We start from the raw sequence: 25,185 nt of genomic DNA on the forward strand, positions 1-25,185 counted from the left end.
CATAAGTAGTTCGTTGGATTGAATCAGGATCCAAAGGTTACACATTGCATTTGGTAGAAGTCTAAGTTTAATGGTTTTTTTTCTTCCTCTTTTTTTCTTGCCATTTATTTGGGGAAGAAATTGGGTCATTTGTCCTGTAGAATTTCCCAGGAAATTCTGGACCTGGCTGATTGCACCTCCATGGTATCATTTAAGGTGTTCCTCCATTCTCTGTATTTCCTATCACATAGGACTTAGATCTAGAGGCCTGTTCTGATTAGTCTATTTTTTGGCAAGTCAGCTTCACAGGTAATGCTGAATACTTTTTGACTTAGTACTCTAATATTAGGGTGTTGGAATGAGTATGTGCTGGGGGTGGGGAGAGGTGAGAAATAATTCCCTTACTGCTATGATTAAACTAAATAAGGGGATATATAGAGTAGAAAGCTGAACAAAACGAAATAAAAAGATGAGGAGCACGACTAGTGCTCCACTTATGAGTTAAGTCTAACAATATGTTCCCATAAGATCGTGTGTGTGTGTGTGTGTGTGTGTGTGTGTGTTTTAAGGTTTAATAATACCAAGTTTTAAAAGTGCCCTATATACAGCAGCCTTTAAAAACACGGTCATGGGGTGGTGAACACATAATACAATATACAGATGATGCATTATAGAATTCTACACTTGAAACCTATATAATTTTATTAACCAATGTCACCCCAATAAATTCAATAAAAAAGAAAAAAAAAGTCACGTTTTAAACATGAAAAACTAAAAAAGTCATAAGGCATTTTTTATGTATAGGAAAATTTTATTAAGAAAATACACACATCTCATTACAACATGACAAAAGAGAAAAAACAATTCACATCATTGTCAAGTTTTTAGACTGATTCCTGGAACCACCTGTAATAAGTCAATCTGGTTAAATAGACTCGACACAAGGCATTCCCCTTAATCTAGTATTCCCATGAGCAATTACTGCAAGACTATTCCACTTCTTTATCTTAAATAGAAAGGTGAGAAAGGCTAAGCAGTGACTTTTGCAACATGTGGTTTCCTTGAAGTCAGTAATTAATGCTTAGGATGTTAGCAAAGGAAACACAATATCAATTGCAAAAATATGGTTTTAATTTCAGTTAATTTTAAAGGTCATTAGATAATAAATCATTAGCCAAAAAATTTTACTTTGTCAAGTATTTAGCTAAAATAGGTCTCCTCTGAAATTCTTTATTCCACATACACATATTACTACTTTCTAATTGTGCTCACCTTTTAATGGATTAAGTTATATATATGCATCTAATACAATAGGTATCATTTAAAAATATATCTTACAATTCAAATTCACATTGACCCTGGCAAATTCTTGAAACTGATTTGCCCGGAAATGATAGCAGTTGGTGGTTCTGTGAAGATGGCCAAACCAAACAATGTTAGTGAACTGGCTACTGAGAATCTGTTGTGATTTATCATGTTCAAAAACAAATATTTTATGTTTACGTCCAGTACCTAAAGTGCTGAAGACTAATGTTTATATTGCATTTGAATTATAAATGGGAACAAAGTAAAAATCCAATGAACTGGTAAAATGCACTAAAAAGGACCTAAGACCAATCTTCTAAAAAGGACCTAAGACCAATCTTATAAGAATAGGTGATTTTCATCTGAAATAACAATTCTTGAAGATAGGTATTTAAGATTCAGATAATATCATCTATCACAGAGGCCCTTCTCCCCTGATGGGCTGAGGCTAAGAGCCTGTGCTCTGCCACTTACCTCTCTGTGCCTGGAGGCCTTCTGTCTGAAACAGGTGGGGTGACAGAAGGTGATTGTGAAGATTAAATATAATGATGCATGTAGGGTGCTTAGAACAATGCCCGGCACAGAGTAGTGCTAGCCATAAAATTTATTTATCATTATTCACTAACTGTACATACCTAACATGTTGGAGATATTTCAATGATTACATAGGAATCAATGACTTGCTAGAATATACACTTAAAATTAGGAAAGGGAAAACAATTTTTCTAGAACATATTGTAAGCTAGGGAATAGATTTCCCCTTAGTCCTAAAACTTTAAAAAGAATGCTGAGTGTAGGGATAACTTCCCAAACAGCAAAATGGCAAATAAGTGTTTATCTGAAAAAACAAAACAAACAAAACAAAACAAAAACAAGATTAAATAGTCATATGAAAAAGAGTTTATTGGCAAAAACCTGTTACAGATACAAAACATCCAAAGGTCATTTACCTTAATTTGTATATTTTATGCCACTCTGCTACGAATACATTCCCATATCTTACCCTTACTTGTCCAAAAGAGGAAAATAATTATTGTTTTAAAATTTAATCACTAGTTTATCTGAGTAACTCCTGGCAAGGATTAGGGGAATTAAGCAATAAGAGTTATGTCCTAATTAAAATTTGAAGCAAAGCGTTGAGCTTTTTCTTGCTTACATGGAAACATCTTATCCTAACTTCCAATGAGGGGGAAGTTTTCTGCAGTTAAATTATCTTGAATGTTTAAAATATTAAGGATGTTACTTTATTTAGCTTGTCTGTGGAGGATTTCTTTCATTTTAACATTTAGAAGCACATCAAAGTGCAAATCACAAATTGGTTGAGAGCCAAAGTAGATAATGAATCTATTCCATTTTCTATGAAGTCGCAATGTGCCTGCACCCGAACAGGTGTGATCTGGTCTTGGAAGGAAATATGATACTAGTTCTATTTCATTCTTTAGATCAGTCCCTTTAAATGGAATCCCAGTAGAGAGCACTGAGATTTATATTGATTTTCTCAAGTATTATGCATGCTCAACAGAGCTGATTCCATTTTGGTGAATTCAGCAGAACACTAGAGCTGTTTAACTGTATGAAGAAATTATCTTTGAGGTATACTGAATGGATTTAAGAAAGAAACTAGAGGTTTAGATGAAGTATTTGTTTCTAAAGCAAGGCTTTCCCTACTCCTCTACCATCCCCTTTGGGCTTTCGTAGTTATCTGAGAGCAGTAAATAATGTGCCACACCCCTTAATAATTATTAGGCTTCGGTCTTAATCTGTTAGTAAGCCCTCTGCAGAAGGAGGGTGTAGAATCGTTTCTCCAGAGGCTGACAATTTAGGGAAAGAAAAGACAAAGGACAAGGCTAAGTCATATCATGAGACAGCCAAGAATAGAGTAGAAACAAATATCCATTTGATAGCTAATCTTTTATAAGCAAAAACTGCTAGGTTTTACTTAATAAGTACATTTAAAATCAATAATTTAGACTTGAACAGTATTCTAGTTATGCATTTTCAGAAAAATGACTGAAAGTTCTGTATTAATTTTTCTTATAAACATCCTTTTAAAACTATACATAACAGAAACAGATGGAACCAATTCTTTTTAAGAACATAATTTCAGTTATCTTTTTTCATGTACAGTACATACTGTACGAGCACTAACCTTAAATTGCACACCACACTCAGTATCCTGGAGCAATGCCATTCAGTGCCTTCTCTGTACCAGAGGCATGGGCATCCCCCTGGGAGCTTGTCAGAGTGCAGAATCTTGGGCCCCAACCCCAGACCCACTGCATCAGCAGGAGGAATGGGTTAGCTCTCCAGGTGATTCAGATACCCGCTTTAAGGCAGTGACTGGGAGGGCAGGGGAAGTGTGTGCTGAGAATACACCTGCTAGGGCGCTGCCCAGGAGGTCCAGGGGGCCTGGGAGGTGGCAGAGGCCTCTGAATTTTAAAAAAGCTTCACGGTGTTTTTGAGGCAATTTTCTGGTTAACAGTCCATCCTTTAGAAAGGTTTTAACCAAAATCCTTAATACTTTTCTCATTGCAGTCAATAAACCTTACCCTCACTATTTATCCAATTTGTTTCACACTACAGGTGATACTACCAGATTAGAAAACCGTGTATTCCCACTTTTCCCTATTAAATAATTTCTGACAGACTAATATACAGAATTTCTTCTTTACTCAAAAGAATTAAAATGACTCTCCATTCCTGTTTTTCCAAATAATTACCTTCTTGCTAGGTAAAGGTTTCCACAGAAATCCACGTTTCTGTTTCTTTTCCAATTTGATGCCATTATGCCACCACCCTCCCACTGTGCTGATAATTCCAGCTTGTATTCTTAGCTTTAATATTAAAATTTTTTCTTTAATTTACATCCAATTTTAATAGTTGTTAAAACACTGGTTGGTAAATATGAGAATAAGCAGCTTTTAAAATATATACATATAAGATTTCTCTTATTTAAATAAGGTATATGCTATTTGGCCTTGCTTTTCTTCCTTGAAATATTTATAATTTCCATGAGGCTCGTACTAGACATATTAATAAGTAAACATCCTAGTAAAATTACTAAGTAAAATTCAGCATATGTTCCTACTTTCAATAAGCATAAAGCACAAATCAGGTTTGTAATTATTATACTTATAATGTTAAACTAAAATCAGGATTTCACAGACTATTTCTTGGGAGTGACTGTGATTTGACAAAGGTAATATGAAAAACATAAACCTTTCATATTTAATTAAAATAAATTGTGACCTGGTTGCCTATGAAACAGATTTATATACCAGACTTCTGAGTTGACTCATCTGTTAAGTGAATTAAGCAATTGCATTTTCCCACATTCTAAATGGCAATGCCATTTTGAGGATTCTTAAAATGCTGAATTATACTCAAAATTGTGAATTAATCTCTACCTATAGGTAGAAGAAAAGATAAAAATAAAAACTAGGAACTTATACAATTTGACAAAAGGAAGACAAACAATCCAATTAACAAATGGGCAAAGGACCTAAATAGACACTTCTCCAAAGAGGACATACAAATGGCTAAGAGACATATGAAAAAATGTTCAATGTCGCTAATCATCAGAGAGATGCAAATTAAAACCACAATGAGGTATCACTTCACACCTGTCAGAATGGCTACCATCAACAAGTCAACGAACTACAAGTGCTGGCGAGGGTGTGGAGAAAAGGGAACCCTAGCACACTGCTGGTGGGAATGCAGACTGGTGCAGCCACTATGGAAAGCAAGTATGGATTTTCCTCAAAAGATTAAAAGTTGACCTGACATTTGAACCAGTGATCCCACTTCTAGGAATATATCCTAAGGAACCCCAAACACCAATCACAAAGAAGTTATGCACCTCTATGTTCTTAGCAGCGCAATTTATAATAGCTAAGATCTGGAAACAGCCCAAGTGCCCATCAGTAGATGAGTGGATAAAAAAGCTGTAGCACATTTACACCATGGAATACTATGCAGCTGTAAAGAGGAAGGATCTTTTATCCTTTGGCACAGCATGGAGGGAACTAGAAAGTATTATGCTAAGTGAAATAAGCCAGTCAGAGAAAGTCATGTACCACACGATCTCACTTATATGTGGAATATAATAAACAAAATAAACTGATGAACAAAGTGGATCCAGAGACATAGAAGCATGGAACAGACTGAGGGATTTCAGAGGGAAGGCGGGGAGGGGGGTATGGGTGGGGAGAGATTAACCAAAGAATTTATATGTTTATAAAAGCATAATCCATGGACACAGACATTGGTATGGGGAAAGCCTGGGGGTGGGGTGGATGTGGGGTGGAGGGAATCAATGGGGATAAAAAGGGGACATCTGGAATAGTCTCAATAAAGAAAAAAAAAAAAAGCCAGCAAAAAAAAAAAAATCACAAAAGATCAAAAACAAAAAAAAACAAGAAAAAAACACCACTAAGCCCTTTTTCCCCTCTACAGAATGTTATATCTAACATATCAAGGACTGTGGAAATGCCAAATAATGTGCATGCTGATACGCAGCTTTGAATAATTTTTTGTAGTTGATATTCTAGAATGAGCATTTAAAATTTTTGTTCCCTCAAAGCAACCATGTTAGGCACATATATAGCAATACTACTATAATGACTTTGGATTTTCCTTTAGAACTCTCCAATAGGTAAGTCACATAAAAAAACTGGTCTCACTAATAATTGGTGAGTTTTACTGGGTTGAAAAGTGGCATGAAAATGGACTATTAAAAATTTGAACACCTACCTTATTTATCCCCACTTAGCTCTAAATTAATTTTGGTGGTTTTAAAAAAATTAAATCCATCTTCAATGGAGAAAGAATCGTCACTAAGGATATTCAAAGGAATATCTCCTAGGAACCTCAAAATTACCTCAAGTAAAAGAGCATCACTATTGGAATAGGGGTACAACCTCTTCAGTTAAATAACATTCATTTAGATGTGAAACATATGACTAATTTGTTAAAAGTCATATGATGTCAGTCATAATTTATGCTTTAGGGATCCTATACCCCCTCTCTCCTTAGAATCACCCAGAAATTAAGATGAAAATATGTGCTTTTCATAATCAAAGCTAAATTTTTACTTGGGCAATAAAATAGCATAATTGAAGCAATTAAATTTAAGTTATTACCTTTATTAAATAAAAAAGTTACACTATGATTTTTATACACTTATAAACAATGACTGTCATGAAAAGATTTTAATGACATTACTGTAGCCTCAATGACTATTTTTTACTTTTATTTCTTTTGTCTAAAGGCAGCAGTAGTTCCATTTCTCTCTCACTATGTTATAGTTAAGCCTTAATTTAGTTTCAGGAAATAAATAATAGGGGAGGTTTTTCATATTTCTCTAGAACTATATACTGGAAAGGAATTTCAGAGCATGAAGAAGAAATAAAATAATATTTTAGATAGACAATTTGTCCTCAGAATTTGGTTAAATTGGGCTTTTTCTCAAGATTCTGTGCTCATCCCCACAGAAGCCAGTTTGTATTTTAGTAGCCCTACGAGAGCTGGGTGAGAGATTATTACCTATAATAGTAAATAGCAAATACCTGGGTAACTGTGAACAAGAGCACAGGTGAAGACATTTAAAGATACATTTTTAACATCTCTTTGATGTAGTATGAGCTCCAAATCAGAATGAAAGCACTGAGGTTATTTGATGGCAGGGTGCTAGTGGGCATTAACAGTGCAGTCAATAAACACATCTACCCCACACAGAAGGGGAGATCCACAGGAAGAGGTCGAGCAAAGCAGCAAAGGAGAATAAAACACGAAAGAACATAAATTTGAGAGCATTATATTTTTTCTGAAAAAAGGGTTCCCTGAAGCATGGAAGGTATCTGTTGGCGGGCACTGCTATTCCAGGAGTGGGGGAGGCTTTGTTGCAGATTCCGGCCACTCATACATGTCTGGCAGCAGGGAGTCATAGTTACTTAGCCATATTCTTTCTCTAACATACTTGGCCTTGTCTTCAGGTTCTGGGTATCGGAAAGCCATTTTATTAGCAAATAGGTATTCTGCAACCTGAAAAGTAAATAAGATTACTGTACAGCCTCTGAGTATTAACATATCTGAGAGAAAAAGTACTATTAAAACATAGAAATAAATTTTTTAAAATGGGTGTTTTTTTTAATTTCCAAAGTAAAACATGACATTACTTTGACTCATCTGAAAACATTTTGAAACTACTGAAAGTTTTTAAAAGATGAAATAAAAATCATCTGCAATCTTACTGTAAGTTTGACATCTTTAAAGTCACCTCCCCACCCTGAGTTACTGGCATTTCCTTAATAGTTCAATCCAACAAACAATTTTAAGCTACACTGTGTCAGTCAAGTAGACAGACCTACTTGGGTAACCTGCCCAGCCCATGTCCTTTCCTCCCACAATTCTGCTAAAACCGTGTGTGGGAGACTCCATTTCTTAGTTGTAGCTGACTGGAGTGGGGTGAAAACCTAACCCAAAGTGAACCCGATGTTTTTGCTCAAGTGTTGGACACTAGAACTATAAGGTCAAATAAAGTTAGTGCTAAAACCTATACATGGCAACTCACCATCATCACTGAGTGTCTGACATGTTCTATGTACTTTACATGGATATTTCATTTAATTCTCACAGGAACCAAATGAGGTTAAGTGCTATTATTATTTTTCTCATTTTACATATGAGGACACAAAAGTATGAGGAGTTTAGGTAACTTGCCAAAGGTAGTTATGTGAGCTGTGTTTTAAACCCAAAGTATTCTGAATTTAGATCCCAGACCCTAAACAGTTAAGCTAGATTATTTCCCACCTAAACAAGCTTGAGTGAATTTCTGATCTTTGTAACCAAGCCACACCCCATGACTGCTGGTGAACATAGGCCCTTGCAACCTCAGTTTTGATGTAAAATGAGGTAGTGCGAAAAGCTTCCTCACAGGGTAGCACAGTGCCTGCCTGTCATAAAGTAAGTTATGATTTTATTTTAACCTTAGAAAATATAGTAACACATTGTAAAAATATTCAAACAATTCTGTCTTTCTCCACATCCTCTAATTCCCATTCCAAATGGTGACAATTATTAAAGTTTATTTCAGCTTTCTAAAAGAAAAATTTAACAAGAAAATGGTGGTTATTAAAAATAATCCTTAGTCCTAGGAGCTCAATCTCACTATATTTTGTGATGGAAACTGTTTCAATTATTTCCTAGTCTACTGTAGGAAACGTATCCACAGAAAAAATTGGGGGCAAGGCATGAGATCGGAGTTCTCCTTGGTCACGCAGGCATTCAGGAGGTGACTGGTGGCTACACGGAAATGCTCAGCAGCTATGGGTTGGGGTGCGGGACAGATACAAAGCACTGCTTACTCTCCAGATCCCCCTCTCCTAAAAAGGAAAGTCTTAAACCAATGGAGAAAGAGCAAACTCTCTACCCCGTAGGAAAGGGAGAAGAGAGAGATGATGCTGAGGCTATGTTCCTATACCAACCCCAAACACAGATCTACTTCCTCATGCATTACCTTTCATTTGGACACACCAATACATCTCTTAACAGACTGGTATCTTCCAATATCTGTCCCACCTGTAACATCACTTTATAAGTTCTAAAGCTGAACTCTACTCATGGTAGTTTTGAGCTCTAAAATCTTCCACTGTTTTGCAATAGCAGGTAAGGTATTCAAACTCTGTCTGGCATATGGGTGTTCATGCAAGTTTAAGATAACTTTCCAGTCTTGTCTTAGGCCATTTTCCTACCTATAGTTAAGACTCCAGCTCAACTGGTTTTGTTACTATTTCCTACATATCTCATCCTTTACCAAATCCTAGTCTTTGCTTAGTCTATGAGTATTCAAATAATGCACAAAAACATTGAGTCAAAGGGGTCAAGTATATGATCATCAGTATAAAAGTTGAAAATGTAGTTAATGAATTTATCTAATCCTGATGTTTAAGAAAATTTTAGTAAAATTAGAAGCCTACTTCTTTAAAAATAAAATTATTTCAACCAAATTACAAAAAAGCTAGCATCACATATAATATTAAAATACAAGAATGCCCTTAGCAACCCAATTGCTTAAAACTGCTCTTAAGTACCAACTAATTTAGTAAAATGAGATGAAAAGACTTATACATATATTTTTAAACAAATTATTTGCAGGTAGTTCAAAACACAACAATTCTAAAAGAATTAACTGAGAAACTATTAAAAGAATTAAAATTATTCAACAAAGAAACTAGTTATCAGGTAAATTACTAAAAATTAACACCTTCCCTATACATCAGAAATGACCAGCAAGGAAATACACATGGACAGAAACTGTCATTACATACAATACCACTTTTAAATAGCTAGGAAGATAGTAACAGACATGCCACTTCAGATGAAGAAAACAACAGGATTACATTGAAAGACAAAAACCTTAAGTGGAGAGAGATACTGAATGGGGAAGGGTCAATGCTGAAAGACTCAATTTCACCTACTTAATTTATAAATATGGCATAGTTTTATACATAGTTGCAGGGTTTTCCTTAAACATATTACAATAATTAAAACAGTGCCTAATGATAGACAAATATGGTCAGGAACAGACTCCAATAGAGTCAAACATTTTATGCTAATAAAAGGAGTATTCTCAATCAACTGGTGGGTGATGAGGCAACTGGTTAACTACTCAGAAAAAAAAGGTTCTCTGTTTCACATCATACACTAAAATTAGTCTCAGAGGGATTAAAATGTTTTATGTTATTAGAAAACATAGAAAGATATTTATATTATTTATGAGTGCATTAACACTCATAAAAGGTGAGAAACAATCCATAAAATGAACAGATAATTTCATGAAAAAGCTTTTGAAAATGGCACATGTGAAACAATTCCGAAAGTTAAAATAATTGACAAATAGGACAATACCTGCACCATAGCAAACAGAAGGATCACTACCCTTAATAAAGAGCTCTTATAAATCAGTATTAGAAAGTAGAAAGACAAATATACAAACAAGCACAGGTCATGAATAGACAGGTCATGGGAAAAATATGATTGTTCAATAAACACAAAATATTCTTCAATCTAATAATAAAATAAGTATACTGGCAAAGGTGTGGGAAAACAAATACACTCATATCTAACAGGTACAATGTAAATCAGTACTTTTTTCTGAAGAAATATTTGGCAGTACGTATCAGCAGCCTTAGCATGTTAATACCTTTTATCCTTATGATTAGAAATTTATCTGAAGGAAAAACAATCACAAATGCACATAAAGACTGATCTAAGGATGTTTACTACAATATTATTTCTACCAAAATGAAAAACAAATGTCCAAAAAGAAATGGTTAAACTAATTATGATATAATAATAAAGAGAATTCCATGCAGCATTAATGATCACACATAAGAATTATTATTGATTTACATGGGAAAAGACTTACAATACATTAAGTGGAAAAAAGTGCAGTGAGAAACAAATTATAAAAACAGCCACAGGTGACTGGGCATGTGTGCGCATATGTAAGTATGTGTTTGGGAAGAAAAAAAGACTAGAAAGCAACAAGCTCAAAATAATAATGTGGGTTATATTCTGAAAAAATATGGGTGACCTAAAATTTCTTCTTTGCGCCCTCTACATGTTTCAAATTTTTCTAATAAACTTGTGTTACTTACATTAGAAAATGCCGTTAAAATTTATGTGAAGAGGTATAAATTATTACTTACTTTAATAGCAATGTTAATAGAAACTTCCTGAATATTAGCAAGAGGGGGGTAGAGTCTCCCTTGAGCTAGCTCTTTATCCGTCAATTGATTTGTCAGCGCCTAAAGAGTAAAACAGAACTTTAGTTTAAGTAACACAGAATAATGAAGATGTAATGAAATAGAAAAAGGGTTGGGGAGCAGAAAATAATACAGGAAATACAACCCTCCTATTTCTAGCAGGAATACACTTAAAGTACTGCAGAGATTAAAACTACTCACTACTAAACAACAAAGAAATAACGAGATTTTAAGGCCTGACATATTCTACTTAACATCCAGAATCTGACGTAATTATAACAGCTACTGTGAAAACAGACATTAATATTTGATTAATGTGAGTTCTTCAAAACTCATAGTGCCAAGTTTAGAGCCCCAACTATTCCAAATAAATCAGTAATTGTCATTAAAAACTCGCAAGGAGTTGTATTTTACCTATGCTGTTACTTTCAGATACATATAATACAGGTACAGTAGATGTGTTATAAATATGAAAGGACTCATAGCTTACGTCAAACATTTGAAAAAGCATGATAAAAATAACTTTATTCAAAAGTAGATGGACAAATCAAAAAAGCCATTGATGAGTAACTTCCTTTACAGTCTTAAGGCAGATTTAACACATTCTCTTATTCTTTCTGCTTTTAATCTTTACAATTCGTCCTTATAAAATAACGAAGCAATATTAAAAACATTTACCTTTGCAGCTTCTAGGAAAACATGGTCACTAATATGCCGGGTGTTACAGAGAATAACAGCTAAAGCCACGCCTACAATACATTTTTAACAGTTTATTTAGTAAGGTCACTTTTCAAATTGGGAAAGGAGTCAAATTCCCAGAGTAAAGCAAGTCAATGGTAACCCATTCCCACCCCAAATACCACCACCCCAAAAAACAAAGCAGCCAAGAAAAAAACAGAAATCTGAAAGGTAAAACCAAGTGATCTTTGTTAACCATTATAATTCTTATTTACTAGAAAAAAATATTTTAGGAAATATCAAATAGCTTTTCCCAATAGTTTTTACATTTATCAAAATTACAAATGCATACAATTTGACACATTACAAAAAAAGCCATTAAATCCCAGCACACCTCTAACTCTCCATTTCTTGTTCTACAGAGACAACTACTTTTAATTATTTTAGCTGTTTTAATATTCATTTCTCTCACTCTTAAACAGCTTGCTTATAGTTCTGATTGACTTCTGAGTTTTAAATATTATTGACGCCTTCCTGTGGGAAATAAAGATTTAGCTTTCTTTCATGTTTCCAGTCTTCTTCCTTTTTCCTAATATAAAGCATAATTTTGGTTGAATGAACATTCAGTGATTATTATGACTTTGTACATGCTATTCACAGCTGAGCCATCCATTAACATTACATCACGATTACTTTTCCTCTTCTGTATAACTTTGTTTTCCTAAAATTATTGTCCTGTGTTTTTTTCTTGACTTTGGTGTTTTTGGTACATGAAATTATTTCACACTAATCCACTTGTCCAAATTATCTTCTAGTAGTTCAGCTATCTCAAGTAGTCTCTAATTTCATCCCCCAGAATAAATCTGATCTGGCTGCTCTCCATTTAAGATAGGAGTTGTCATCCTGGAAAATCCCTCCATCAGCATGAGGATTCCCTTTGCTTCTAAGTTGAGTTCATTTCCTAAATCCCACTTCTTCCTAGCTTTTTGTTATGCCCTCGTTTTGGTAGGATATATTCTGCTGTAGTTTTCTGAAAAACAGTGCATGGGCCATACATTTTTTGAAATGGAAATCTTATATTCCTCACTCATCTTCCCCCCCCCTTTTTTTTTTTTTTTTTTAATACTACTTTCCACTTATTTGATAGCTTGAGTTTAGAATTCTAGTCTGGAAATAAGCTTCCAGCATTGCTGGCGATAAATTCAGTGCCAATTTCATTCCAGATCCTTTTTCGGTGATGATCTTTTTGGAAGTATGTAGAATCATTTTTCTTTTTTGTACCTAATGTTCTGTAATTTATGATATGCCTTAAAGTGCATTATTTTTGCCCACGGTGTTTGGCACTCAGTGAGTAAGACCTTCCTATTTGGAAACTTGAGTCTTTCCATTTGGGGAAATATTCATGAAGTCTTTGATAATGACCTTTCATCTGTTCTTCTGTTCTCTCTCTCCCTGAAATTTCTATTTTCTGCTATTGTACCTCCAGGACTAGTCCTCTGATTCTCTTTTATTTCTATCTCTTGTTCTTTGCTCTATTTCTAGGTGTCTTTATCAACTTTTTCTTCTAACCCTTCTGCTACTAAATTTTTATATTCAAGACTTTATTTTTGTTTTATAATTTTAGAAAAAGTCTTCAGAGGTATAATATTTTATCTCATGACATTAAGTTTTTAATTTTCTTTCTTCCCACATAATCCCTCCTTTTTCCTTAACTGCCCTTTTCTGTGTGTCTGCTTTAGTCTCTTTATGAAATAAATCTTTCATATAAGAGATTTTCCTTAGATGACTAGTAATCTGTGACTCTTTTTTTCATATGCATGGGTGAGGAACTAAAAAAGGACAGGGTAGGGCTTGCCTACTCTGATCATCACTATTGAGTGACCTGGATTTTAACCTCCCTACTTTCTGGCACCTCTGTCCTCACCTGTGCTATTGTCTCAAAGTCTAGAAATTCTGTTTTAAACAACTCAGAGAGTATCCCAATAGAGTGGGGAAGAATGGGAAGAGGATCCGATGGTTAATAGCTTCCTTATTTTAATCCAGCCTCCAGAAAATATAGAAAAATTTTAAGAACAACTGGTCCATCTACATTTAATGCAGTTACTTAAATGTTTGGGGCAAAAATTACTGTACGCTTATACAGAGTGGGGCAGAAGTAGGCTTACAGTTTTGAGTATGTGAAACATAGTTTATTCTTGTATTATTATTTATTGCTGTATTACCACTATAAACCTACTTTTGCCCACCCATGTATGGATAAATAAATTTTCAGGGGAAATAGAGCAAGTTAGATCTGTTGAATTCCTTGAATTTCCCTGTACAGTCATACCAAAATCCTATAAATTCTATTGTTCCTTTTAATCTTAAACTCTAAAGAATTTCATGAAGTATTTATGTGTCATTAATTATTACTCTAAAATATAAATAATGGTGACATTTACCTGGAAAAATATATACATTGTTTCCTTGACCTGGTGTAAACAGTCGCCCGTCACTTAGTTTCACTGGCCCAAATGGACTGCCACTGGCAAACAAACACCTTCCCTGTTAAGAAATGAAATAACCTTGATTTTGTTACTTTATGTGGACTAAAAATTCAAACAAAATTAAATCCTACAGTAAAGCAGACCAACATATTATTTGCAAACAGGAATAATTTACTATATAACATAATCCTGTCATTAAAATCCTTATTAGATTAGGTTTGTTTTATGCATTCATTCAGAATAAAGCTGAAGTATGTCTATTAATAATTTTTTAAAAATTTTATACTTCCATTTCCTTTAAAAAAATTTAAAATGTAGATGGCCAATAAATACCATTCCAAAATATTAAAGATTTATGTAAACATCTGTGAGCGAAGGGGAAAACATCAAAAATTAAACTGCTACCATTACTGTGGTACCAGGAGCTCTCTAAGTGTTAACTCAGTGAATTTAGCCTGCAAAAAACCATATGAGGTTATCATTATCTTGATTTCACTGATAAAAAAAAAAAAGAGAAAACTAAGGCTCAGATATTTCCAAATACTCTGTAAAATGTCACATATCACACTGTAGCAGTTAAACTGGAATCCAGATACTCAGAACTCCAAAGCTCATGGTCTTTTTCTGTTACGCCATAATGCCCTTCAGTGAGGCAGTTTAGAAAAGAGGCATTGATACAGCCACACTATCAATCCCAGAAAAGAAAAAAAAAAATGGCATATTGCCTTGTTAAAAAAAAAAGTCTCCAAATTTGTTGTAATCATCTATTTTAGTACTATGTTCTATAATGGCATTTAATAAATGTTACTGGCACAGTCTGTAGTTCTAAGAGAAGTAGATGCCTATGAAATTGAAAAGCATATGAACGTTAATTTATAAAACAAAATCCTTTATAATTTTCTCCCAACAAATACCATCCTCCCACCTTTCCCTGCAAAAAAATAAGACAAAGGAGCAAGAAGAAAACAGTAGTTCTCCAACAGGATAACCTATCTTTCAATAATCAAGGTATAGCTATTATATGTATATATATAAATAGGATTTATCCTATTTAAACAGCTCCTTGGATTAAGTTAAAAGGTGACTTACAGAAAACTGAACTATGTCCCAACAGCAGAATGGATGAACTGCCATGGATACTTGAATATTTGACAGAATTAGGTCTACTAATCTAAAATCCAAATTATACCAAGAGTGTAATATTCTTTGAAGTATAGCAGACCCTTGGCATTAGTGGCTTTAACATTCAAGAATTTGACCCTTTGGCCCAAGCGGGCGTGGCTCAGCAGTTGAGCATTGACCTGGGATCCAGGAGATCAGGGTTCGATTCCCTGTCAGGCCACATGCCCAGGTTGGGGCTGCAGCCAATCAATGAATCTCTCATCATTGATGTTTCTATCTCTCTCTCTCCCTCTCCCTTCCTCTCTTTGAAATCAATAAAGATATATATATATATATGTAAAAAGGACTTGACCCTTTGGATGAAGAAGGTCCTTGAAGTATAGTAATTACTGCTTTTATAAGACATACTATCAATTTCAAAATGATACAAGGTTTAAGTATTAAAGCAAGTTAGCTACATGCATAGTGGAGAGCTCAGGTGACTAGCTTGGACCTACAACTATAACATTGTTTATAGATAGCTATTATCATCCTCAACCTGTTCTAGGCATAACTCTAGTTTTGTTTCTTTGAACACTAACATTAGTTCCTGGTTAATGCCATACATGTTACCACAATAATAATATGTATAATAATAAAGATTATGGGGGCACCATTAATTTTAATAGCTTCATAAAGTAGATTATACAATATAGTACTTTATGAGAAAAGTGCTATGCCTTCATGATACCAGTAAATTTGGAGATTTAGAAAGATCTTAGGAACATCCTCTAGAATGGCAAGATTCTACAACAGTTCATCTTCTCCAAGCCATCTTTTTTTTCCCTTTCATAATCTACCTATTGCTTAAATGTGGCCAGATCTTAATGATAGCAGTATTGTCATTCTGAAGTCCAAGCTGGCCTATTCTTTGTCCTATAAGCATCTGCTGCTTTCTCAGTAAGCAGTGAGGGTGTTAGAGTAACACCAAGACATCTCTCCACTGAAAACAAAAGGAGATTGAAAATTTAAGAAGTGACTGCAAATACATAAATTATGTGTCATTATTTTATGTAACACTAAGAAAAAAATTACATAAAATTAAACTATGATGCAATGCTTTTTTATCATTTTTAAGAGATAACACAATTTCAAAGTTATAAAAATTGAGAAAAAAGTTTTCTCTCAAAATTGGTGAAATACAGTACATAAAACTAGTCTTCTTGGGGAGTTTTTATTCATTCCAATAATGTACATCTGTTAGGGGCAGAAACAGAAGAGTAGGGACTAGCTATAGTTATAAGAAATATGAATCATGCTCTGTTAACTATGATTGTTCTGTTCTGATTAGACAAAGCACATTCTAACCTGGCTGAGAGTTGTACGCCCCAGGACATGGGAGTTAACCTGGGAATGTGGTCCATTCTCCTTTTTCAAGAACTCCCTATTATCATGGAAAGATTAACAACCTGGTTGCCAAAACAATGGAGTCCCGGAAGCACCCACCCTTTGCAACCCCCAGCCCGCTTTGCCTGTAACCTGTAACCATTATACTTTGCCTACTTCCCCATGTAATGTTTGTCCTTCTACCCAATATGAGCAGCTGGCTTATTAGGAGGGGGTGGAGCAGATTTTCCTGGATGACCTGCTGCTCTCCCATATTGCGGGCATTATCGGAATAAACACTCATATATGATTCAACCCTGTCTCTGCTTAATTGGCTAAAGTAGTGACAGGCAGCCCAGACCCATTTGTTGTCCAGTTTCACATCTATTACAATATTTATTCTTTCAAAAAATAAAATTCTTAAATGTCTGAACAGTCTTCTAGTGACATACTACTACTGCTCAAAAACATTTAAATTTTTTTTTGTTTTGGAAATGCCAAAGTCATGATACAGTGAGTATATTTATCCAGTAGTCACTGCATAAGACTAAGATTTAATTTAGGGGCAATAACCATTCATTTAAGTAGTCAAGACTGGTGAATAGTATGAGCAATTTAATTGAACGTAATACCATGCTTTGGTAAAAAGTAAGACAGTATACTAAAGAGAGTTGTTTTAATATCTGTATGCTGACTTTAAGGATGATTTCAAAAGAAATTATTTCAATAACAACTATAATTGTTGATATTAAAGAGATTTTATTTTAACTAACACAGGATAGTGATAGAGAAGCAAAACAAATTTTGAGAGAATATGTGTCAAAATAAAAATTTTAACGAAAAAAAGGGAATGCTAACTATATCAAGTACATGAATGTTGAGTTCAGCAAGTTCTGAGAGAGAGTTCTGCTTTGGCAATGATCTTCTAGGTTATTTCACACCAATTCTCCCTCGGGTGATAATGAGAAAAACCAAATAAAATGTATTTAAAATATTATTCAAATAAGAAGTAGGGGTGCTACCAAGATAGTGAGAGTTTGAAGATGGGAGACATTTAAGATCCAAAAGTAGTTAAAAGCAACATATGCAAGACAGCACTTGAAGTTTTCCCCCTCGAGGTGATTGCTGATTTCAAAAACAAAATCTGTAGCTGAGAGCCTAAGCAACAAAATTATCAGGAGTCTCATGATGGCAGAGAGAAAAAAGTAAAAGGTCAGGGATGACTGGGGATGAGGGGTGCTGATAAACACCCCAGGGATTTTGATTCACACTCAAAGGGATGCACATCAGGAGAAAGGGCAAACTGTGGAAACAGAATAGGCCTCACATGGCCTGCATCGTGATTAGATCAGGATGCGCCACCTCAGACTAATAGCTACCTGAGGAAAAGGTAAAGCCCTTCTGAAGGAAGATAACTTCATTCAGGGACTCAATTATTGCTACAATTCTTCATCCACACTATCTAGAACTCAATAAAGAAAACAAAGAATAAAACTAGGTTTACAAAAAGACAAGAACTGGATAATTAAGAGAAAAGAGAAAGACAGATAATACAAATGAGCTGACAAGAGAATTATATATTCATTAATATCAGGCATAACTTTAATTATGATTCATATATTCAAGAAATTAAATGACAAGATAGAAAAATTTAGCATGGAACTGCAAGTCAAACAAAAGGATCAATTAAGTATTTAAAGATTATTATTAAAATTGTGAAATATGATGCTGCTGTGATTACATTTTAAAAAAATCTTTGACTTGAGAGATATAGTATTTATAATAAAATGATCTAATGTCTGTGATCTGCTTCAAAATAATTTGGGGTGAGTAGAATGTAGAAGAAACAAGACTGTTGAAGAGTTGAATATTTTTGAAGCTAGGTATTGCAACATTAGAGTTAATTATACTATTCTCTCTACCTTTATATGTCTGAAATTTTCTATAAAAAAAACGTTTTTAATAGAATGGAAACAAAAAACATTAGTAAATAGAGAATATTTACTAATTATTCTCAAGGGCATTACCTAACAATGATTATTGCTGGATACCATTGTAAACAAGCCTTTAAAAATCACTTCCTGGAGCCACTTAAAGATCACTAATAAGAACAATACCTTAGGTGATTTCATTGTACAGACTACAAACATATCCTACAGAACAGTAGGAAAATACCAACTGTCCTAATGGTATATATGCAGATACTTGTAATTGGGATATAACCCAGCGAGTGGCAGTGTCAAAGAATTTAAAAGAACTAAATCTTAAAACACCTTGGATGGAAGTAAAAATTTGTTCCAGACAGCCGTCAGATGACAAATAAAAAAAAAAGAAAAGAAAAAAAAAAAGACTGTCATAAAGACAAACACTTCTAATGAAGAACCATTTAAAGTAGGTACTAAGAATTATTTCATGAGATGTGTGGGCAAGAAAGAAGTACCTGTAAACTGATTATTTCTAGAATATGCAATTTTAAGTCTGTGTCACTAAATTAATAAATTATTATAAAAAGAATCAAACAGAAATTCTACAAATGAAAAACACAATAGAATTAAGAGCCTAACAACAGATTAGCACAGCTAAAAAGAGGATATGCAAAAATACAAAGAAAATCACCGGAATGAAACACAATGAGTAAACAGGATGGTATACATAGAAAACAGTGTACGGGATATATGACTTATGGTCAGAAGTCTAACTTTCATATTATTGTAGTACCATGAGAGAAAGAATGTGATCAAATCAGATATATTGCCAAAATAACATACCACCACTCCCATACCCCAAAGGACATTAAGCCACAAATTCAGAAGCTCTACAATCCTCAAATGGAATCAATTAAAAAAAACCCACACCTAGTCCCTGGTAGTGAAACTGCTTAAACCCAAGACAAAATGACATATCAAAAGGAAAACAGAGGTCAGAAAACAATAGAATGAACAATAGAACAATCTTCAAAGTGCTGAAATAAAGTATTTAGCAGCTTTTACTTCTATGCACAGTGAAAATATCCTTCAAAATGAAGGTAAAATAAAGACATTATCAAGAAAATTCATCAGACAAATATTAAGGAAAGTTCTTCTGGTAGAAAATTCTTCTATTAATGATCCTACACAGAGGCACAGAAATGCAGGAAAAACAAATGGCAATAGAAAATATTAAAATGTAGGTAATTCTAAGTAAATAATTCTTATTTAAAACATCATCTTTTGGGGTTTAAAATAGATAATTAAAATGTACAACTGCCTTGGCCTGGTGGCTCAATTGGTTGGAGCATCATCCTGTACACCAAAAAGGTCACGGGTTCAATTCCCAGTCAGGGTTGTGGGTTCAATCCTCAGTTGGGGTGTGTATGGGAGGCAACCAACAGATGTTTCTCTCTCACATTAATGTTACTCCCTCTCTCTAAAAATCAATAAATATATCCTTGGGTGAAGATTAAAAAAAAAAGTACAGCAACAGCAAAAAAAATTCATGAAGGTGTTAAAAAATGGAATTATGAGGTAATTACTTTCCAGAATTCTTACAAGCAATAATTAGTACCATGGACACATGTTGTAATCTCCAGAGTAACCAGGAAAATTATGCAAGGATGTAACGAACAGGCTAATACAGCGAAAATAACAGACACAACGAATTCATTCAATTACTACTGATCAATACCTGTGTAAGTGTATATGCTTCTTCAGCTGTGCACTCAGCCTTTGCTGTAGGATTACTTAATGCAAATATTATAGGCCTTTCATTGATATCAGCCATGGCCTTGATTACACCAGGAGTGAAAAGTCGGCCAGCTCCTGCAACTCCTGTAATAAATAAGGGGAAAAACAGCCAACTTCATTACAGGTAAAATAAAGCAATTTCTATCAACAGCATTTCTAAAATAGGCTTAACATAACAAAAGCACAGGTTAACTCCCATTACAAAGATAGATCATGCATTGCTGAAATAATGCTATAGGAACACAATCTCAAATCTGAAAAGAAAAACAATAAAATGCTAAATTTTCACTTAAATATTTATTGTTCACCCCAGACATAGTAAATTGTGAGGGGGAAAAAGAGTCTAAGACTATCTCCATCACTATGTCTAATTAAGATAAAACTTCTACAACATGGATGAACCTTGAGGATACTATACTAAGTAAAATAAACGAGGCACAAAAAGAAAAATACTGTATGATTCCACTTATATGAGGTACTAAAGTAGTCAAATTCATAGTACAGAAAGAATGGTGGTTGGCAGGGGATGGGGTAATGTAGTTGTTTAATGGGTACAGAGTTTCAGTTTTGCAAGATGGTAAGAGTTCTGGAGATGGCTTGCACAACAATGTGAATGCGCTTACACTACTGAGCTGCACACTTAGAAATGGTTATGATGGACAATTTTAAGTTAAGTGTATTTTACCACAATTAAAAAATGTTTTAAAGATAAAAACCTGCAATTCAAATGTTAAATTATTAAAGTGTATGGTATTTGTTACAAAATATTAGGAATTCAGAAGGAATAAAAGATCATCTTGACTAAAGCAATCCACTTTCTTGATACAGTTCCATTTAATGAGTTTATTAAGTACCTACAATGTCTCAGACACTGAAATAGGCCATTAGGACATAAAAATTAGTATAACTCAGGCAGCTTATAGTTTGGAGAAAAACAACAAAGTAAATGGAAAATCAGAAAACCTGCAACATGTGCTAAGTGTGCAGTGTTAAAGAAAGCATAGCATGCAGAAAGAATACTTAGCCCATGGTGGGAATCTGGAAATAACTAAGTGATGCCTCTGCAAAGTTTTTATCCAGTTCATCCAGTAAGAACACTCATAGTTAACAGTCAAAATAATCAATTTTTAATTCCATTTTATAAACTCTTATGTAATATAAAAAAATACTGATCTGGCTGGAGACCAGTTTTAGTGATTGCTGTCACTCCTGGCTATGTGAAATATTCACAAATCTTAAGCAAGTTGCTTTAACATCTCTGTGCCTGTTTTTTCTTATGTAAAAAGGAAGTTATATTCGAGTGTTTCTCCTTGTGGAGGTTCACAGGCATATTCTTAGGAGCCCCATGAGTTCTAAAACAACTAAATTTTTTCTTTTTGTTTCCTTGACCCTCCAGGGATAGAGTCAATGGACAGAGTCTTAGACTAGATGATCTTTAAGATTTCTTCTTGTTCTAAAAATTATGAGTTCTGCCCGGCCGGGCGTGGCTCAGCAGTTGAGCGTTGACCTAGGATCCAGGCGATCAGGGTTCAATTCCCCATCAGGGCACAGGCCTGGGTTGCGGGATTGATCCCCAGTGGGGGGCGTGCAGGAGGCAGTGGATCAATGACTCTCTCATCATTGATGTTTCTATCTCTGTCTCTCTCCCTCTCCTTTCCTCTCTCTGAAATCAATAAAGAAATTTTTTTTAAAAATTATGAGTTCTAATCAATGAAGAAACTAACAAAGACACTCTTCCTGACCACAGAAACTTACTGTTCATGACTGTTTTCCTATTTATCATTCAATAGGGCTCCTACATAAAACAGACACAATTAAAAGAAAATTGTAGATTCAAATCTTACAGCTACATTGGAAATAAAATAGCTTCCTTTTTAAGACTGTTACATGTTCTACTGTAGCTTAATGCCACGGTGTCCTAGTCTTATGTCAGCTATGCAATGCCTGACCCAAAATGTACCAAAAGAACTCAACTTTGTTGCCAATGAAAATCTTCGACTCTGCATGGGATTTTCTGGTACAGTGTGTCAAAAGAGTTTGATCTTTTTAGGTTCTGAGCCCAATAGTCATACCAATTCTAAAAGCAAAGCATGATCAATCCCACAGCTTTTAGCACTTAAAAATACAAGCAACCTCCATTAACTGAACTGTCTTCACACACTGTAATCAAAAAACTATTACAGAAAACATTATACATGCTGAAAGCTAGGTAAAATCTATCATTTCATTTTTAATAATTCTGCATGTTAGTTATGACTGGCAACATAGAGTTACTTAAGAAAATGATCTGCAACAACTTTACTTACCAATAATAACTGAAGGTTTAAGTATATTTACTGCATCTTCAAAAGTGTCAGGTATGTTCTCTGGGGCTGAGTGAGCAAATGATTCCTGATGACTGTCTATGTTAGCTTTCCGCCCCTAAATTTTTACATAAAATACAGTATTTTGGTAAATGCTTATTGAGGATTAACTGAAAAGACATCATTATGGGTCACACTGCTTCTACAATATGAATTTATTTTCATTTACTTTTCTCTTCAACCCTTATCTTCTAATTCTATCTTCATAGTGTCTATAAACCCAAATATAAAACATAAATCAAATCTCATTATAACCAGAAACTTTGTAATCCCTCTCAAAAACTCATTTACTCTGTGAAGTCCTCCTAAATTCAATATGGCACAAAGTCCTACAATCCCTGTACTGGGCTAGATGCATTTTGGAATTCAGAATTTTTCACATTTTAGAAATGTATTATGGTACTATATCAAATACTACAAATACCTCCCAATGGGTACCCCACAACTGAATAAAACTTATGACAAGTCATACCAAGTACAAAAGGTTAAGACTACAAATAGCCTCTCTGGTTTTGTTACCAGATAAGTTCAGGCCAGTCAGATGTGTTACTAAATGAATTTCAGAAAAAACTTTGGGATTTCAGAGCTTTTAGAATTTCAGAACTGTACTTGGACTACCAAGAGTTCAGAAACAAGAGGAACAAGGAATTCTGGTTGAAGATGGCTGAATGAAGAAACAGCTTTCCTCCCAAAATCCCAAGTCAAAAACTATAAAAAGCAAATCCTTACTAGTGTCACAAAGCCAGGAGAGGTATCAGTGACAAACGAGAATAAAACATTTCTAAATGACTTAAAGCAGGCAAAACATATTGGATGGAAAACTAACCAGGCTGAGAAATCCACATCCTTATTTTTGCAAAAGAGATGTCCCCTGCAAAGGTGAATTTTTCCATCAGAGCCCCAGAATAACCCCAGATAAAAACTAGCAGGGGCTGGGAAAAGCTGCACACCATCATTGGTTGGCTGGGAAGTTAACGGAAGGACTGAAATACAGCCTCACCAGACTGAGGTTCTCAGAATAATGACTTCTTATGCGTGTCTCCAGGACCAGAGCTCTCCAATACGGCAATTCAACAGGAAAGTCTCAAAAAGGATGGCAGTATTTTGGGTCCCCAGGAGAGACTGGAAGCCTAGAATCTATGGGTCAAGCTACTCACAGAATAAAAGGAAAATATACTCTGAACCTGCAGGTGAACAGGGGATTCTCACTTGTGCTAACTAATATTATATTCAATGTAGGTCTGACTTACTACAAATATGATAAAGAATCACGAAACATTTGTAAAAGCCAACATCACAAAAAGAAACACCCAACTACTTCTGTAGCAGTAAAAATATATATCCTCCCAAAAGCTTTCTAAAAGTATGTCCTTGCATCTTATATACAAACATATAGCAGTTATAGCTTACTTGAGAGCGAACTCAGTTGAATGGTTAAGAGCACAGGCTTCACAGGCTACTTGGATATGAATCCTAATTCCATCACTTATTAGCTAATGCCCTTGAAAATGTCACCTAACCTTTCTAAACCTCAGTTTCCTCATTTGTAAAATTCCATAGGCTTTTTGAGAAGATTAAATAAAATAAAAATGTAAAGTTTTAGCACAATGTCTGATATATTTAAAACAATTATTATTTTAAATTATGTAATTGAAGCACTCAAGATTTTTCACACACTTTAATAATTTTTCATTTTATCTTTTGATAAAATGTACTAATAGACTATTGGTACTAATTAAGAAGAAAGATTTCAGAACTGAAGCAAAGTACATTGAGATAAGCTTGCTCCAAAGATGTAAATGACAAGTAACTGCTATATCGTTATATAAGGTAAAAATACAACAGCACTGTGTACAGGGATAGGTTCAGTTATGAAAGATTACCTACATGTCAACGTGTTATGGAGTATAAGCTATAGGGCATTTCTTAAGCTAATAAAATGACAATGCTAGGAAGGAAGGTATGTCCAAAGGACACTAAATCAACCTGAGCTACAAGTTCTTTATTATCCATGAATTGGCTTTAAGAATGTGTGCCTTTTTCTGGGGAAAGGGTCCATAGATTTCAATTATGATCACTAAAGGTTTAACAAATTTTTGCTCAAGTATCAGATGGCCTGCTAACCATTAGAACATTCTGAGCTCCCATTAAAAACCTAGTCTTAGAAGGGTCAAGTACAACATTATCTGCATGATTATTTCATCTCTTAAGAGTCAGAGATAGAAGCAAAAAAGAAGATCATTTTACCTTTTGATAAAATGTACTAATGGAACATTGGTGCAAATTAAGAAGAGAGATTTCAGAACTGGAGCACAGTGCATTGAGATAAGCTTGCTCCAAAGATGTAAATGGCAAGAAAACAACAGAGAGATTATGATTTCAATACAAAGCAAGAGTC

The 25,185-nt window shown here is 34.4% G+C and overlaps 1 protein-coding gene across 2 annotated transcripts in view; it reads right to left on the minus strand.

Moving 5' to 3' along the window:
• Positions 1–7,083: 7,083 nt before the first annotated feature.
• Positions 7,084–25,185, minus strand: part of ME2 (malic enzyme 2) — a 47,149-nt gene continuing 29,047 nt past the window's right edge. For both annotated transcript variants that reach the window (XM_081148525.1, XM_081148526.1), the window contains exons 11-16: positions 22,731–22,845; positions 20,366–20,508; positions 14,171–14,273; positions 11,730–11,800; positions 10,995–11,093; positions 7,084–7,326 (exon numbers count right to left, since the gene is read on the minus strand). In XM_081148525.1, coding sequence (XP_081004651.1) covers positions 7,159–7,326; positions 10,995–11,093; positions 11,730–11,800; positions 14,171–14,273; positions 20,366–20,508; positions 22,731–22,845 — 699 coding nt within the window. In that variant the 3' untranslated portion in view covers positions 7,084–7,158. The remainder of the gene's footprint in view (positions 7,327–10,994; positions 11,094–11,729; positions 11,801–14,170; positions 14,274–20,365; positions 20,509–22,730; positions 22,846–25,185) is intronic.

Source organism: Miniopterus schreibersii, assembly GCF_964146895.1.
Source record: "Miniopterus schreibersii genome assembly, chromosome: 10".
NCBI classification, from domain to species: Eukaryota; Metazoa; Chordata; class Mammalia; order Chiroptera; family Miniopteridae; genus Miniopterus; species Miniopterus schreibersii.